The 16,880-nt window shown below is 39.0% G+C and overlaps 2 protein-coding genes across 2 annotated transcripts in view; both read left to right on the forward strand.

The window, feature by feature from the left end:
• Window positions 1-2,646: 2,646 nt before the first annotated feature.
• Window positions 2,647-13,547, forward strand: LOC141777708 (dnaJ homolog subfamily B member 6-like). Its single transcript, XM_074652221.1, has 8 exons — window positions 2,647-2,826; window positions 6,130-6,236; window positions 8,226-8,335; window positions 9,109-9,174; window positions 10,367-10,477; window positions 10,661-10,807; window positions 10,941-11,160; window positions 12,593-13,547. The coding sequence occupies exons 2-8, from the start codon at window positions 6,172-6,174 to the stop codon at window positions 12,696-12,698; spliced, it is 825 nt and encodes a 274-aa protein (XP_074508322.1). The 5' UTR covers window positions 2,647-2,826; window positions 6,130-6,171; the 3' UTR covers window positions 12,699-13,547.
• A 2,250-nt stretch (window positions 13,548-15,797) lies between these two features.
• Window positions 15,798-16,880, forward strand: part of LOC141777709 (potassium voltage-gated channel subfamily B member 2-like) — a 33,281-nt gene continuing 32,198 nt past the window's right edge. Inside the window, exon 1 of the mRNA XM_074652222.1 lies at window positions 15,798-16,470. The gene's annotated coding sequence lies outside the window, so the exon portion shown is untranslated. The remainder of the gene's footprint in view (window positions 16,471-16,880) is intronic.

The raw sequence follows: 16,880 nt of genomic DNA on the forward strand, positions 1-16,880 counted from the left end.
AGAACTAATAATATAGGGTCCTGATTTCACACGAGAAAATCCCATTAAGTCATCGGTGAGTACAACAGGAAGTATGTTACTACACATGAAATGGAAATGGGTCAAAAAGATAATGAATGAATGAATAAAGAAATAAATGATAATGTTATGATGCTGTGTTGGATTGAAGGCCTTTAGTTCTCAGGGGTTTTTTTAACACCAGAGATTCATTTTGCAAAAACACAAAATTCTGTACTTTCACTCACACAGCACACATGAAAACATCTGGATTAAAGTAAGTTACACATAGTGCATCAAGTTTATCAGAGCAGCACAACAGTGTACATTTACAAATGAATTTTAATCATTGTTGCATTTTTCTAAGATGAACATTGTCATCAAGACAGTTTGCAGTCATAACTTCATCAAGAATATACAGATGTCATAAGTGATGAAATGCAATGTCTGACTTTATTATTACAATACATTCTTTTCTTTTTTCCCCACTGCAGTGATGGTAAATCAATAATCTATATTGAAATGTGTCATGATTGCTGCCCAAGATGCTGATCCTGGGACAGCCTGGGAGCTGTCCATGGTGCTCATGTTATCAGACTGACTAATATTAGGCAGGGTATCCTGTCAGAAACTTTCAACATACTACACTGCTCTGTACGGTCTTATGTCAGCTGAGTCCGGAGATCGGCAGGATTTACTATTCAAAATAGTGGCAATACATGATTACTTCTCTTTGTGTCTTTATTAAACATTGTGACCAAACAGACATTCAGCAGGTCATGGACATTCTTACACAATTAAGATTCCAAAAAGTAGATGTCAATCCAATTAAATATGAAAAGTAAATAAATGAAATGACATATAAAAACTGTAGTATCTAAAGATAATAGATAAACAAGAACATCAAAAAGTTAATATACGTTAATCAGGAGCTAAGGAAAATAATTATTTAAAATTAGGGCTGTCAAAGTTAATGCAATTATAACGTGTTAACGCTAATTTGTTTTAAGGCCACTAATTTCTTTAACACATTAACACAACTTAAGATTTTTAGGTTGTAGAGGCTCAGTTTTAAAGCTAAAGTGAAGATCATATGAAGCAAGTAAACCTAATGAATCCATTGGTACAACGCAATCCATTGGCCTTGTTGGGAAGGAGGTACAGAAATTGTCAATAATGTATTATTATAGATTAAACTACCCATCAGTACATAAAAAAATCATTAAAATGAGCTCCACCTTAACCAGCTGCAACATTAAAGTGATGAACACATTAATGCATCAATAAGTATAATCCAATAATATAAATGTTTCTGCATAATGTGTACTTTTATGTTTGGTACTTTAAGTATATTCATATGCTAATATTTTTGCACTTTTATTTAAGTAGGATTTTGAATGCAGGACCTGTACTTGTAACAGAATATTTCTACATGGTAGTATTGCTACTTTTACTGATCTGACTACTTCTTCCACCTCTGCATGTACTATAATACAATAATAAATATGTAATACAATAATAATGTAATATAACATGTAATAGAAATGTTTTCTTAATGTGATGCCCCTATTGACTTTGCTTTGTTTGGTAAACCAATAGTGAGGTAAAGATCAGGGGAAGTCAACATGAAGTGTAATTAAGAATACTACATAGACATATTATTTTATATCTATGGGAAATACATTCAAGAGTAATACAATAAGGACTCATATGGGTGAGTTAATGAGAGAGTGGATAAACTAGCCCAACAAGCCAAGTCATGACAAAACATAAGTCAGGGGTCTGCAACCCGCGGCTCCGGAGCCACATGCGGCTCTTTAGCCCTTCTCCAGTGGCTCCCTACGGATTTTTAAAAATGGAAATGAATAACTGTTTTTTGTTTACATTTTAATTTATATTTATCATTGTTGTAGGTCTATGGTACGACGAAGTATTAGGGCCAAATTGAGGAGAAAAGTCATAATATTACGAGAATAAATTCATAATATTACGAGAATAAATTCATAGGTTTACAAGAAAAAAAGTCGTAATATTATGAAAATAAAGTAATAAGTTTAAGAAAGAAAAAAGTCATAGTATTATGAGAATAAAGTCATAATATTATAAAGTAAATATTTTACTTATTTTCTTTTTTTCTCGTTAAGTTATGACTTTATTCTCTTAATATTACGACTTTTTTTCTTGTAAAGTTATGACTTCATTCTCGTGATATTGCGACTTTTTTTCTTGTAAAGTTATGACTTTATTCTCGTGATATGACTTTTTTTCTAGTAATATTATGACTTTATTCTGGAAATCTCCGATTTTTTCCCCTCAATGTGGCCCTAATACTCCGTAGTACATTTGCTCATTGGCCCTCACTGCATTAGACTTACATACTATATACTTAGACTATAAACTGTGTTACCTTCATCACAATGCTCAAATGTTTTACGGCTCCAGACAGATTTTTGTTATTTATTTTTTTGCCTAAAATGTCTCTTTTGATAGTAAAGGTTGCTGACCCCTGACATAGACCCTATTAGACTCTCAGAATCAGAGGGAAACAGTGGGAGAAGCAAAGTGGACGCTGTAGAGGTTAACTACCTCCAGCAGGTGGCGCTAATGCAACAACAACAACAACAAGCTGCCGTTAAAGCTCACAGAAGAAGAAGCTGAAGCAGAAGCTGATGATGAAGCCAGGAACAGAAACAGGACGTTGCGTCTAATCTGAGGAGCTGCAGACTGCTGAACATGAATAAACCTCAACCTGTTTAGCTTCGGACACTCAACCTGAACCACAGACTGTCTACCTGTCCTCCAGCCCGCTGAGACAGCTGGACTTGACCGGTAAGAGTGGTTTAACAGCGCAGCTTCATGTGGCTGCTGATGTTTACTGCTGAGCAGAGCAGAGCTAAGCTAAGCTAAGCTAACGCTCTAACCAGCTTAACGCTATAGGTCCGCTGAGGTGAGCAGCTAGCAGCAGCTAGCAGCAGCTAGCAGCAGACAAACTACCGACACAAACTAAACAGTATCAGTGAAATAATACATCTTCACCGGGCTAGATATAATACATGTTTCCCGGTAACGCCACCGTTCCCGGTTCTTTGTGTTGCCGGGTTGCAGCAGAGAGATAAACAAGCTAGCGTCACTCACGCAGCTCAGCGCGCTAAAGTCTCATAATCAGCGTTACATGTACATCTTAAAGCTGACGCTGTGTTACATGTGTTAAAGCTTAACACTATACTGTGTAGTGATCAGTATCAGGACACAGTTGTTATTCATAAGTATTGAGGTTTCATAGCCAGCAGCCACACCATGCTTCTTATCAGGTGTTTGTTATCAGTGAGGAGCATCCAGACCACAGAGAGCTGCATGACTGAGAGGAACTGCTGCGTACTTAGAAAGACAAGAAGAAGCTTATTATGAATCATTTCCTGAACAAACTGCATGTGATTGGTGGAAGCATTGTGACAGTGCTATGCTGCTCAATGCTTGAATGATTCACATGATCATGTACAATCTGCAAACAATGCACAGCTTTATTCTGCACTTTAGTCTATTTAAAAAAAAAAAACTCTACCTCAGTTCTTATCCTGCATTATATATCTCCTATATTTTATTATCCAGCACTATATCACTTTTTGCACTATATTCACATTTGTAATAGTCCCGTATCTCAGTTGTTACCCTGCACTATATTCATTTTTAACAGTTTTCTTCATCTCCTGGTGTTTTTATATCTGGTATATTTCTTTGTACTTTGTACTACTTACTTCTGCCTTTTTTACTAACATGTCTTGCGCTATTGAACTGAGATGCTGGAAACTTGAATTTCCCTCGGGATCAATAAAGTTACTATCTATCTATCTATCTAAATCACATCAAATCTATATGTTGTATGATTGTGTTGTATTGTTTTCAACTGTGGCATTGAGTAATTGCCTTTCTTTTTATTATATATATATATATATATATATATATATATATATATAGTTTCTGGCCTTATTGTCTCCATTATTGATTGCAGACTGAAATAAATTTCAATGTACAGTACCGGCCGTATTGGAAGTATTGTCTCTAAAATACTTTAAAGGGGAGCTACACCCATTTTCAAAATTCATCCATGTTGTTCCTATGGTCTAAGACAGTCCCAGAAAATATTAGTAAACATGAACAACTCTCCCAAATCCAAAAACCTGAGTGCTAAAACTCAAACTTGTGATGTCATCGGGTATAAAGTGTGGAGCTGCTCCATAGACAATGAATGAGAGACAGATTTTGTGGACCCACAGAATGCTTGTTTTCTTTTTTATACCCAAATGAGCTTTATTCTATTGTAGAGTTCTCGGTTGTGAAACAGAAAATGTTCCCATATAATCACAACATTGCCCTGGCTGCTCTCAGTGTTATCTAGAACATCTCTCCTAATTCATGTCCACACTTTATACCCGATGACATCACAAGTTTGAGTTTTAGCACTCTAGTTTTTGGATTTGGGAAAGAGTTGTTCATGTTTACTAATATTTTTTTGGTCTGTCTTGGACCATTGGAATAACATGTATGAATTTAGAAAATGGGTGTAAATCCCCTTTAAGCTTTAACGCTTCAATGCATCAAACTTCACATGCATCATAATGAGCTTATGTTAAGTTGATCTGTGTGCAGCACTGAGCATTTTGATAAAATTGGTGTGCATACTTTGTGAAATTATTGTAAAATATAGAATAGGAAAGGATCCCTTAGGATTTTAGGACATTGACTAAGTCATCAAAATGGCTAATTTGGTTGTTGAATGTCCTCATTGTCCACTTCGGTACCCCCCTTCCGGTTTGCTGCTGCTTTAGACCAGTTCAGACTGACACAGTGTACCAGAGGCTCCGTTATATACCAGTAGCTACAAAGGAGCCTTTGTTAAACACATAACCATGTGAAATGAAAACAATCTGAGAAGAGAACGTCACTCTTTGGTTGAGCTGCTCAGCTGACAACGTGTGATGAGGGGGGCACAATTAGACATTGCCTAGCAATAATAGGTCACAAGCCCAAAATGTTGCTCTACACACTTTATCATGTGTAATCTTTAATTAATCTTTTAAACTGAGAGGAAGCCTGTTTTATGCAGGAATGCCCTGATCACAATCTCACTGTTACACATTTACACCTGGAAGCTGCCCAGTACAACCACAGTTTGACCTGCTGGCCACTGTGCAGCTCCACTGGGTTGAACTGGGTTAAGGGCCTTGCTCAAGGGCACCCCAGTGGTGGTAATGAGGGAGGGGCAAACGCTGCTTTTTCACTTTCCCCACCCAGATTTATCTTTACGGTCACACGCTCACTTCTCAAACCTTTAGGCCCCCACTGCCCCAAAATAAACATTTAATTATAGGCTCATATTAATGTTGGAATATACATTTGATTTTAGTGTTTTATTATTATTATTTTTGTATAAAAGGTCATTTGATTTGTAATTTTTTTTATTTAAATTTATTTAATAATTATTTTTTATTATTTATTTATTTATTTATTTATTTTTATATAGTAGTCATTTGTTGACCAAAATGTGACAATGGTTATATAAACATTCAATAAAATACTAATTTACAAAAAAAATAGCAATAGTAATTGTAGGACTGGTGGTACTTTATGTTGGAAACCAGTATCACTCATTAATATTAACAAAAATATTTTTTCCAAGATATAATGTATTACACTGTGGTAAATGTATGCACAGTTACACAGACACTAATCCAAATGATGCTCAGTGTGCCACTGCTATACTTTAAATCCAACCAAACACTTCTTGTGTGTTAAACCAAAGCTGCACTAACTCACTTGTTAGTTTTTATCACACTGAGCTCACATGGCCAGTTATAATACTGTCTCTCTTTTTGGATCTCATTGTAGCTCTTCTTAGCACAATCAATATATTGATATTTATTACGATATATAGATTATTTAAGATGAATGTATGATGAATGATGAAAGTAATTTCATCACTAACGTGGTCACACACTCTGTAAAATTGTTAATGACTGTATGGTCCCATCTGATTAGACACAACTGTTGCTACTGTTTTGACTGTTAGATCCAGGACACCAGACAGTCCCCCTATTGTAACACTATACTCTGCACCTCTTCTTGTTCTTTCAGGTTCATCAAGCTCACTGAAGTTCCTCCCTTCATCCACTCACCATGGTGGACTACTACCAGGTTTTAGGAGTACGGAGAGAATCGTCTGCGGAGGACATAAAGAAAGCGTGAGCTGATAAAACAATGTTATCTCTGATGTTGTGAAATATTTCAGCAGTCATCTGCACAGCGATGCTATCATCATCCTTGTTGTTGTTATCATTGTTGTGCAGCTATACAGCTAATCAATGACTCTCTATAGGAGCTCCCTTAACAACACAACTACTGAGTGAGCTCAAACTGACGGAGTAATCAATCTGCAGCTCACGATTTAAGAATGTGACGGGACACGTTTGTCAAGTCCAAACTAGTTAACGGAGCATGCAGCAGAGTGGGAGTAGTTTTCCTGTGCTCAGTGTCTTCCAGCTGCTCACTTTCAGTGTCAGCACTTTGTTTCCCTCTCATGCAAACTTTGTTAAATCTTTAATGTCACCTATGGGCACAAAAACAGTAATTTTACCTCTCAGAACATGAGAGATGCTGGTCCACCGCTGCTTAGATCAGTTAGTTAGTTTGTGTTATTGTGTGACTTTGGTGTTTTAAAGGGTTAGTTCGGATTCACCAAAGTCGCACAATAATCAAACTAACTGATCGAGGCAGTGGTCGACCGGCAACTCCCGTTATCTGCGAGGTAAAATGACTGTTCTTGTCAATGGAGTCTGGTGGCTTTGAAGAGAGCATAGATAAACGGCTTCAGTTCCCCGTTGCTTTGCTCCCTTGCTCGTGCTCCGGTCTGTTTCTCCAAACTGGGGGTGTGCTGACCCTCATCTACTGTAGGTAACACACTGACTATGGATAAGTACCTCTTACAATCCCACTTCAAAACACCTGAACTATCCCTTTAAACGTGCAGAAGGTAGAAATGGAGCAAATATGATTAAATAAGTTATTTTTATGAAATTATCACGTTTCCTGACAGTAGTGCATGAGACAGGTAATCTGAAAAAAATCATGTTCCTCCGGTGCTCCTAACGGCATTTGCAAGATTTCACAGACCGGTGGAAAACAACCAATAAGAGCTGATCTAGATTGTCAATCACTCGGGAACTCCCACAAAACGGTCAAACTAGGCAGCGCTGATCAAATCTGAATCAATATTCTGTTACTGTAATGCCTATTTCTCTCCTCAAATGTTTCCAGAAACATCTTGTAGTGCACGGTTTAGCTGTAAAATGAGAGAGTTTGTTCTGCACTGTATATTATTATCCGTTGCTTCATTTCTACTTTGCAGAAAGGAAGTATTTCTTCATATAAACACATATAGTTGTAGGCCACATCTATCATTTATCTAGGGAGGTAAAACTGAGTATTAACCCTTTAGGGGAAAAAGCCCACGTGGGTTTTATGAGGCAGTGTTCATCATGTAAAGAGATAGAGAGCAGACTGCCCACTGGAGATACAGGCAGTCAGTGTTATCTAAGTGAAACACAAGGCCCTCCAGGCTCAGACACACCCTGCTCTAAAGCATGATATCCTGACACTCTTGACTTTTGCCGTCTCTGACCAGCTGTCACTCACTCGCAAACTCGGATCAAACTGAATATTGATCCATATTTGATCAGCGCTGCCTAGTTTGACCGTTTGATCGGAGTTCGTTAGTGATTGACAGCCGGCTCTGTTGAATGAACAGCCAATAGGAACGCTCTCTGTCTGAAATGACCTGTGATTGGCCAAAGTCTCCCGTCAAGGGCTAGATTTTTTTAAAGCCTGAAAACAGAGCCAAGAGGTGGTGCAGAAGTCTAGTTATCTCTGAGAGCACCGGAATTACAATATGCTGAAAGGTTATTATGGATTTTTTTCACAATGATGCCAAAAATATACTGCCTACTGCCGCTTTAAGACAATAAAATAATTCAGATAATACAATCAGTGATAAGGTGAGAAAATTGTAATTGGGGATAAAGAAACAAAATGACCTATAAGAGTGTACAGTATTGTTCTCATCGGTAGTTAGCAGCAGTACCATGACAGCTAGATAAAAGTTCATGAGCGCAGTATTTTATTTTGTCTGTCGTGTGTTATTAATACGCCGTCATCTTCCTTCTGTCCTCGTGCAGCTACAGAAAGCTGGCCTTGAGGTGGCACCCTGATAAAAACCCAGAGAACAAGGACGATGCCGAGAAGAAGTTCAAGGAGCTGTCGGAGGCTTATGAAGTCCTGTCAGACGGTTTGTGTCTCAACTATCTGTACAAGTTCTGCAAATAAACACCAGACACCAGAGGCCCTGTTCACACCTGGCATTAGAATGCATCTCCACATGCGTCTCCAGTGACCACATGTGATCGGATCTCACTTCCCCGCTCAAAATGTAGAAAAACAAGTACATTATTTCCGTTTGCAAAGACCAAATGCTTTTTAACCAGCGGGAGGCAGCAATGCGCTTCTCATGCCTAGTCTGCTGGAAATTAAAAGAAGAAGTAGAAGAGGAAATCCAAACAATACAGACTGGGTCTATCCCTTGGTGTGTTCCAGACAAACCTGTTTGACACACAAGTAATATGTCTCTGTGGGATTTTTGAAATTCTCAGACGTCTTGGGCAAAGCCAGCTTATGCGATTTAAGAGCCAAATGGAGATGAGAGAAAGGAGGAACAAAAGGAGAGCCGCAGCTTTCATGACGTATTTTCCTGTTGCGTCCTTGTCGGGGACACATCGGGACGCATTACAATTTACACTACAAAAGATACGTTGTCAAACGCGTCCCAGACCGCATCGGCAAATGGTCTGAGTGCTCGGACCACAATGCGTCTTTGTGCTTGTTTTGTATTCAGAGTTGTCCACTTGTGATCGGATCACCCAAGACACATGTTAAAGCCAAGTGTGAACGGGGTCAGTGAAACACAGCACAGTTGTTAATGAAGTGAAGCTTATACCAACAACACAGGGTCTGTCTGGTCACTGATGTGATTCTATTTTGAGATTTTTCACTTTCCTCTTCCAGCCAACAAGAGGACCTTATATGATCGCTATGGCAAAGAGGGATTGACGGCGAACAACGGAGGAAGAGGTAAGAGCTCCTTTTAGAAGAGCTCAAAACTTACCATTAACCTAAAATCATTTCTTTTCTTGTGTGTGGACAACTGGTTTTAGTTTGAACTTCAAGTGAAACTTTATTGTTTTTCAACCTGGACCCCATTTTTTCCATGTTTTTGTGACCCAGTGACTAATGGGTACAACAATTATTTAAATGAGTCCAGTATTGAGGGAGAAGGCTGCAGCCGCTAAACAGGCTGCAGTGTAATCTTTCGGTGCAATTGGACACAAAAACATGGGAAAATAGGGTCCAGGTTGAAAAATACCAAAGTTACCCCTAAGAGAACATATCAAACATGACATTTCACTAAATTAATTATCATTTAGTTCTCACTAACTAACTTCACATGATGTTTTACTGGGAAGATTCAGATAGGGATGTCACAAGAACTGATCCAAAGTCATAGCCAAAATTGTGTAAATGTGACGGTACTCGGTTTTCTACAGAACCGCAGGTTAGGGTTGTTCAAAAATATCAAAGTATCGATACGTATCATTACAGAATATTTTTAAACGTTTCAATATTCATTTTCAGCAGTATCGATACGCAGGTACCAGCTGCACTTTCTGCTCTCTCTTCTCTCCGACAGCACACACACACACACACACACACACACCGCTATTTATCTTTTAAAGGAGCAGAGTGTAGGATCTGGCTAGTGTAGGATAATGGGTAAACAGTTGAAATAGTTAGCTAAAAGTAACAGGTGAACAGCTGAAATAGTTAGCTACATATCTTCCAACAGAAAGACACGGTTACACATGCACGAATGCAGGAGAGTGATCATTGCCTGCTCAGGCAATATTTGCCTGAAAGTTCAACTCCATGCGAATGCAAAGATGCAAATTTGCTACCGGAAACAAAAGTTTTTTGCCCCTTTTGTCAGTCTTAATATTAATACAACACACAGGCTTAATTAGACTAGTCTAACCACACAATCTAAGGCCAAGACTACTCTTACTAAGTTTATGCAACTGGCCCAAGAGTGTGTTTCCAGTGCCAGCAGAGTTGGCTGCTGGGTAATTCAACAGAAGCATAGTTTGATGTTGAATGCAGCAGATAGAGATGGCAGGAACGGTCAAAATAAACGCTGAACTAGCAGTGTTGAATGCATTTTGTCGTGTTTATACTGTTAACATCCGTTTCCATTGACATCATGTTTCAGGGGGACATTACCACAACGGAGATCATTTCCATGAACCATTCACATTCCGCAACCCAGACGACGTCTTCAGGGAATTCTTCGGAGGCAGAGACCCGTTTGCAGACTTTTTCGGTAAGTCGTACTATTTCAGTTTAAAGAAGTTGGTACGTCACTATGTCTGCCGCTGATTTAGGAGTTTTTTTTTTTTTTTTTTATCAAATTACAGATTAAACCGTTTTAGCCTGAATCCTAATCTCCTTTATCTCCTGCACCAGTTTTTCTTAAACTTAAATACTTTCTGTCCTCTTCTCTCAGGTGCAGATCCATTTAGTGATGATCCATTTTTCGGCAATGGCCGGCGGCACCAAGGTCGGGCGAATCGCAACCGGAACAGTGGCTCGTTTTTCGGGGGCTTTGTTGGTTTCCCTCCCTTTGGTGCTGGCTTCTCACCTTTTGACCCAGGTCAGACACGCACCGATGAATATATTATTAAAAAACAAAACATCACACCACTGTCACCTGTTTACATGACATTCTCTCTCTCTCTCTCTCTCTCTCTCTCTCTCTCTCTCTCTCTCTGCCCTGTTTATCTCAGGCTTCGGTACTTTTAATTCTATGAGCCCCATGGGTCATATGGGTCACATGGGTCACATGACAACCATGGGCAGCCTGGGAGGTGGAGGCTTCACCTCTTTTTCCTCCTCCTCCTATGGGGGGGGAGGAGGTGGAGGTGGAGGTGGCGGTGGCATGGGCAACTTCCGCTCTGTGTCCACCTCCTCCAAGATCATCAACGGCAGGAAGATCACTACTAAAAGGTATTTACTGAGCAACTGGGACATCGCAGTGACACAAATGGGGTGACATGTAGACTTTTTCCTCTTTCTCTACACATGGCAGCAGTATGCATGATATGATTTTATTTATGCTTTGCTATCTGACCTACATTCACTGGAAATTGAAAATCCAAGTGTAGTAAAGATGCCACTACCTGCACTAGTAGACAGACATTTACCCTGGCCCTCTGTTGACTGGTAGAAAACCTAAATTGCATCCAGGATTGCTGAAATACGAACCAAACTGGAAACAAGCGTATTGATTTAGAGATAAAAAATCACTACCGTAAGTTAGTCTATCTTCTGTTATTTATATTTTCACTATTTAATGAGCATTTTGTTATACATCCAACAACTCCTGTTTTCAGCGAAACACCTTTGGTAACACTTTTTATTACACGGCTGTGTTGAATACTCGATTCTGATTGGTCAATCGCAGCGTTCTGCGGTCTGTAATTTCTGTATAATAGACCGTTGCTATGGGCGCAGTTCTGATGTCGGACTCTGACGGACCATTTTTGTGTCAAAATATTGATTTCTTCAGTAAGTAGCCGTGTAATAAGCGGGGGTGCTTTATACATGGATGTATAAAGAGAGCAGAGCTGACGGGAGAGCTATAGACCACCTTGGAGAAGTTAGAGGAAGTATACACACGGTTTTCAAAATAAGGTGTTAACAAAGGTGTATGCAAAATACATATATGGTAATAAGATTGATTGGATTATATTCACCAGAAGTATAAAACATTACATGTCTCTTATAAATTAAAAAGAAAATACCACTAATCTGTGAGGGAAATGTCTTTATTCTTTGCTTTTTGGGTTGCTGGAAAAAATTTAATAAATAATGCCTGACAATGACTGATATATTTGATTTCAGGACATCTCTGACTACATACATGCTGAAAATCAAACATTTTTACTGGATTCATTTAGAGATTTTCCAAAGTAAAAGCCCCTAGAAGTGTATGATTCAACTTTTTCCCCATGGTCTAGTGTTAAAAAAGTTAACCAAAATCATAAAAAAACAATCGCAATGCACATCGAATCGGCACCCAAGTATCGTGATAGTATCGAATCGGAAGATAGGTGTATGGTCCCAGCCCTGATACTGTATGTACTGTGTATATTAATATGTCATTTACCACAGCTGTAAGGTGCTGGAAAAGCTTGAAATGCACCTTTTTAAAATGCTTCAAAAGTGCTTGAACTTGACTCAGGAATCCTGATTTACTGTCCTGAATAAAGCCATTACAGACCATTTCATCAATATGAGAAATAAAACATCTATTTATGGGATGAATGAAGCCAGCAGTGTTACAGTTGCCATGTTTTTAATCTTATTCAGCTCAGTTCCTCTTTCTCCTTTTTACGAGGATTCATGCTCTTATGTACTTTCCCTCCTCTTCCTCCAGAATCGTGGAAAACGGTCAGGAGCGGGTGGAGGTGGAGGAGGACGGGCAGCTGCGGTCAATAACCATCAACGGTAAGGAGCAGCTGCTGCGACTGGAACACAAGTGAAGACCGGAGCGTCCTCTGCTGGAGACGTGTTACCTCAGCACAAACATACCAACAAACTTGAGCTTGAAATGGAAGGCGGAAAAAAAAAAGCAACAAAACAATGTAATAATAGTGTTCTACTGTTGTTTGGATGTACATACTTAGGTTGTGTTTATTTCCCCCTTCATGTCCTCTCCCTGCTGACTCATTTGTTAACCAATTATTCAGATCCCAGGATTTGGATGCAGACTTTTCTATGCATTTTGTTAATGTATTTCTGAATTGGAGCTGTCCTTATATTTTGGCTCAGGGTGGTGTTATTGTTTCCGTGTTTGGGACCACATTATTGTTCTGATGTATATGACCAGCCCCCCCGCCCCCCTTCCTCTGTACTTTCTGTATGCACTCCACTGTGTGTTTGTCTGTGTCTGCAGACAGCACACACACTGTTCAGAAAAAACAAAGCATGACTTTGCTTTTTTCATCTGAATATTAAAAAAAGAAAGTGTCGCATTTTATTTTAGGAAAAGTGGGTAGAAATGTCTGAAGCATCTCCCCCCGCCTCCCCTCTCTGTTTACTGCTTGTCTAACCTCTTCTTAGTAATAATTCTTTTTTTATTAAAAAAAAAAAAAATACAATGCTGGTAGGATGAGTTATGCAATTTTATATGTTCTAATACCAATGTGTTTTTTGTTTATTTAATTATGCATGTACACCTGTTGATGTTGAGTCTTAATGTTACAGCTGCATTATGATGCACAAATAATGAAGGCATTCTATAAATGATATATGGATATAGAAGGAATTTTGTGTACTTTGTAAACCAATAAATCTTGAGTTTCATCCTGTTTTCAGGATGTTAAAATCTGGCTGATTTCTGCTCCTTGGAGGCGTCCAAAAACTGCCATTATTCGGCTCGCTTTACATTATCCCTTACACGTATATATGAAACTCTGAAACCCTCAGTCTAAATGTCAGGCCTTAGATATTAGCTTAATTCTTTACTTAAATTATACCTGCAAAATATGTATCAATGTGATATATTCATCAAATGACCACTGTAAAACCACCATATGGGGCCCCAGACTGTGTGGGGAGAGGAGGTGGGTGTTACAGCACCCCTGTGTGAATGGAAAGCTATGAATGTACCATCTCAGTCAGCTCTCAGCTTTTTTTTTAAAGATAATTTTTTGAGCTTTTATGCTTTTATTCAGTGACAGAGATAGTAGTGAAAGGGGAGAGAGAGTGAGAGAGAGAGAGAGAGGGCAACAAAGGCTTTGCCAGGGCGGAGCTTAAATGTGGGCGAGGAAATTGCAACAGCTATGGAGCTATGTCTGCTGTCATAGGCGGAGAAACCTGACAAACAGGTCAAATACCAATGTGCCAACCTCCGGTGCTGAGAAACAAAACCTGCAGGTCCTCAAATGGCCACTTGAGGCTGGCTCCAAACGCGAGTCAGTCCCCACAGACCCCCATGTTAAAATGATCAACTTTACAGCAGAAATAAAGTTACAGCCTGGTACAAAAAACAGTTCTGGTCTCTAGAGCTAATATCCCCGTTCATGACAACTGTACGGGGGTGAATTTTTATATAACTAACCTGTTTAAATTTAAATTATATTAATGTGGCGGTAGGCAGAATATTTTTGGCATTATTGGGCAAAAATTCCATAATAACCTTTCAGCATATTGTAATTCAAGTGTTCTGAGAGAAAACTAGACTTCTCATGGCTCTGTTTTTAGGCTTTAAAACATCTGGCCTGTGACGGGAGACTTTGACTAATCACAGGTAATTTCAGAGAGAAAGCGTTCCTATTGGCTGTGCTCCGGCTGGTGGGCGGTGCTTGGTATTTCCTCAACTGATCTCAACATGGCTGCCAGGTAACAAACTTTCTCATTTTACAGCTAAACAGTACACTACAAGATGTTTCTGAAAACATCTGAGGCGAGAAATAGGCACTACAGTAACAGAATATTGATTCATATTTGATCAGCGCTGCCTAGTTTGACCGTTTGATCGGAGTTCGCGAGTGATTGACAGCTGCTCAGTGACGGCAGACTCCAGATCAGCTCTGATTGGTTGTTTTCCTTCCGGTCTGTGAAATCTTGCAGATGCCGTTAGGAGCACCAGAGGACACAAGCACATGATTTTTTCAGATTACCTGTCTCATGCACAACTGTCAGGATATAGTGACCGTTTTATAAAAATAACTTTTTTTTAATCATAATTGCTCCTATTCTACTCACTTCTGCTTTAAAGGTCCTATATTATAAAAAAAGTGAGATTTTCATGTTTTTTTATTATAAAGCAGGCTTAAGTCCTATATAAATACTGTGAAAGTATCGAAACACTAAATCCACAGGGAAATACACACAGCCCGTATTCAGAAACTCTGCATTTGAAACAAGCCGTCAGGATTTCTGCCCATTTGTGATGTCACGAATATATAATATTTAGACCCTTGACACAATTTTAAACGTAAACATTCAAAATGTTTCCCAGTTTATTCCTGGTTGCAATTCCGTCAAAATGCGCTAAAATGGCACGTTTCAGACAGAGGATTACAGGCATATTCAGGCTGACAGTATGAGGAAAATAAAGTTGTTTTTTTAACATTACAGCATGTAAACATGTTCTAGTAGAAACGCAAAATACAAGTATGAACCTGAAAACGAGCACGATATGGGACCTTTAAGGCTTAAGTTAGGCACAAGGGCTACTTTGAGTAACAAGTGTATGCCATACAGGTTTATGTGAACCCAAACCACAATCTTTTTCCTAAACCTAACCAAGAATGTCTGTTGCCTGAACCTAAAAGGAGATATCCGGTAGAAACCCCTGAAGCCAAACTTCTTCCATGTGCTCTGCTGAATCACCTGCTGGGCCTCATCAGCTCCACCGACGCTCCTCCACCTCTTTGACCCTGTTTTTGGATTAGCCAGGCTGTGTGTCGTCACTGCCAAGATGGCGACAGCCACCCACTTTGACTTCCGGAAACTTCATGGGTTATGTCACTGAGACTGTGTCCATACTTTATACAGTCTATGGCAAATATAGGAGTTTTTTTTTAGTTTATATAGTTTTTCAATACAGTTAGGTCTTGGTTGTGCTATACCCTTCTATATGTGATACATATAATGTTAAAAAAAAAAACATCCTTTAAGCTTTTAATATTCTGTGATTAATTATAGAGATACACCAGAAATCAAGAAAAGTTAAAAATAGAAAAAGATTTATTTTAAGTAACAGAGCTCAGTAACAGAGAGTTCTACTGGAGGTGGAAACAAGCTGTTGATGTGGAGCTGTCCTTGGTGCTGAACGCCTCAATCCAATTACCTCTCTCTCTCTATTTCTCTCTATCTCTCCCTCTCTCTCTCTCTCCCTCCCTCTCTCTCTCTCTTGCTCATCCCTTTATTCTCTGTTCCTCTGGGCCGGTGTCTCTTCGGGCCAGCTGGTTCATACTTCTTCTTCTTCTTCTCTCTCTATATATATTATCAGCTGTGTGTTTTCTCCACATGGAGCTCCTCCCTGAGCATCACACATCTCTCGGGACATTTCCTCTCTTGCGCTGATTTTTTTTGTTTTGTTGTTTTTTTTGTTTGTTGTTCGCCAAAATGTGGCTGATCTCCAGCGGTCTGTGCGCTCTCGGGAGGCTTCGCGAATCAACGTCCGGAGAAGAGGCGAGGCAGCTGGGATAAGAACTAGAGAACTACCCTGGGGTGCTATGGTGGGACCTCCTGGAAGAGACACAGTTGGGCTTTCCCCAAATATCACCTTCACTTTCCACAGAGGTGAGATTCTTTTACTCTACACACACCCTTTTAAAAAGTATTTAAAATATATATATATGTATTTTAATAAGGAATTTGATGATGTTAATTTGTGTTGGGTCAGATATTACTTTCTATCCACTTTCTTATCTATACCTTGTACTTTTTAAACCTGGAGTGGGCTCAGGTGCATTATCACGGGTTAAGCCTGAGTCTCCTTAATCTCTTGGAGATCTCTCACTTTGCACTCTTATTCTGTGTTGTATGTACATGGATTCTCTGCATTTGGTCTCTATTGATGGAGAAAGTTAAAAAAAGAAAATACAGCTATGTATGTAATCTATTTCACACACAATTATTCAATAGTTAATTTTGGTTTATTAATAAACCCAATATATAAGTTAGTTTATTAATCTAGATTTTGATGTTGC

Source organism: Sebastes fasciatus, chromosome 11 (assembly GCF_043250625.1).
Source record: "Sebastes fasciatus isolate fSebFas1 chromosome 11, fSebFas1.pri, whole genome shotgun sequence".
Lineage (NCBI taxonomy): Eukaryota > Metazoa > Chordata > Actinopteri > Perciformes > Sebastidae > Sebastes > Sebastes fasciatus.

What these genes read in the sequence shown, in the direction of transcription:
- LOC141777708 (XM_074652221.1), top strand. Translation starts at nt 6,172, where the DNA reads ATGGTGGACTACTACCAGGTTTTAGGAGTACGGAGAGAATCGTCTGCG. An exon ending in GCGGAGGACATAAAGAAAGC is followed by an intron (nt 6,237 to 8,225) that starts GTGAGCTGATAA and finishes GTCCTCGTGCAG; the next exon opens with CTACAGAAAGCTGGCCTTGA. An exon ending in AGGAAGATCACTACTAAAAG is followed by an intron (nt 11,161 to 12,592) that starts GTATTTACTGAG and finishes CTCTTCCTCCAG; the next exon opens with AATCGTGGAAAACGGTCAGG.